The sequence below is a fragment of the Sinocyclocheilus rhinocerous genome, unplaced genomic scaffold (assembly GCF_001515625.1).
Source record: "Sinocyclocheilus rhinocerous isolate Xijiao unplaced genomic scaffold, SAMN03320098_v1.1 scaffold1198, whole genome shotgun sequence".
Lineage (NCBI taxonomy): Eukaryota > Metazoa > Chordata > Actinopteri > Cypriniformes > Cyprinidae > Sinocyclocheilus > Sinocyclocheilus rhinocerous.
Window position 1 is genome coordinate 761311 of NW_015649585.1, and position 1553 is coordinate 762863.

Here is a 1553-nt window from a genome sequence, read left to right on the forward strand (position 1 = left end):
AGTGTTGCATCCTCCTGGGCGCTGGCCCATGGCGCCTCGTTGACAGATATTTGTAGAGCTGCGGGCTGGGCGACCCTTAACACGTTCGCTAGATTCTATAGCCTTCGTGTGGAGCTGGTATCCTCCTGTGTTCTCACCTCAAACGGGTAGAAGCACTGAGAGGCCCCGTTTTAGTGTCGGCTTGCTAAAACTGCTCCAGAGTGTCCGTACTGTAGGCCCTGTCGAGCTCCTCCATCCCCTCGGCAGCCAGACGTGGCGGAACGTCCGGCGCCAGGCCCTCTTTCGCTGAATCCTTGAGAACCGGTAGAGGGCTGGGTTTCATATGTAGAGACCTAAGCGGATCCCATATGTGTAAAGCCCACGGTATAGCCTCAGAGCCCGTGTTTCCCCGGCAGACTTCTGCCATTTCCAAGAGGGTCATAATCACCTCCAATTTCCCATATGCACCTAAATGGATGTTCATATGTGTATTTGCTTCCGAAACCTCCTTCGGGAAGGATGGGGCTTCCGCAACGTCCCTGTTCCAAGTAGAACAGGTACGTTTGCCCAGTGTTATCCAATCTCACTGAGTGGGTAGTGCTACGACAACGGTGAATGGTCTTCTTGTTGCGAGCCCCGGCCTACACTAAAAAGGGGCGCAGGTGGCTCGCACAGGGCATTGGAAGGGGCAGCATCCATGGCGCTTTGGTAGAGAATCCCAATTCGTCGGTCACGTCGTGACTCGTAGTGACCGATTGAAAGGGAACGTCTCGGTTACGTATGTAACCCTCGTTCCCTGAAGGAGGGAACGGAGACGTCACGTCCCGTCACCATGGCTGCTGCTGTCATGGTGTCACCGGCTCAGCTCCTCAGCGAAAACCTGGTATGCATTGCACCGGCTGCCTTTTTATGCTCACGCTGTGATCAGCGGCAGCTGGATACAATAATTGCATGTCAATGTGCATTGGCTCGTTTAGTTACACTCGAAGTAGATTGGTCTCTCGAAGCGAGATCCCAATTCGTCGGTCACGACGTGACGTCTCCGTTCCCTCCTTCAGGGAACGAGAGTTACATACGTAACCGAGACGTTCACCTGCCATACGCAAATCTGCGGTCCTTGTGATGGTCACCGAAAGTGTCCCAGAGACGCAATGACACACTGACATCATCCACCACATCCCTGGACCTTTCTAGAACCTGGCCGGAGAGACACACCTATCACATGCATGGAGATTTACCCGAGAAACTGCGTATGACACATTTTTCAACATTTTATCAGATTACTTATCAGGGAAATTATCGAAAGTAGCTACCATCACATGTTGCATCATCATTTCTTTCAAATACTTATTTTATGAATAAGAATATGGCAGCAGGCATTCCTCACCTCCTGGCAGACTCTGTACTGATCTATTGCCCAGACAGTGGGCACATGTGTGGCAAGTAGCTGGTATTGTGTAAGCGTTGCGTTACAGGCCCGGGCACAGATAAGACGGGTCTTTCCAACTGCATTGTCTCCAACCACCACACACTTGATAGTCTCAACATTTGGCCTCTCTTAATCCATGTCAGAA

The 1553-nt window shown here is 51.5% G+C and overlaps 1 protein-coding gene across 1 annotated transcript in view; it reads right to left on the minus strand.

The window, feature by feature from the left end:
* LOC107710844 (rho-related BTB domain-containing protein 2-like) overlaps nt 1–1546 on the minus strand; it is a 27887-nt gene extending 26341 nt beyond the window's left edge. The window contains 2 exon segments of the mRNA XM_016515699.1: nt 1073–1176; nt 1367–1546. Of these exon segments, the coding sequence (XP_016371185.1) occupies nt 1073–1176; nt 1367–1546 (284 nt within the window).
* Nucleotides 1547–1553: the final 7 nt, after the last annotated feature.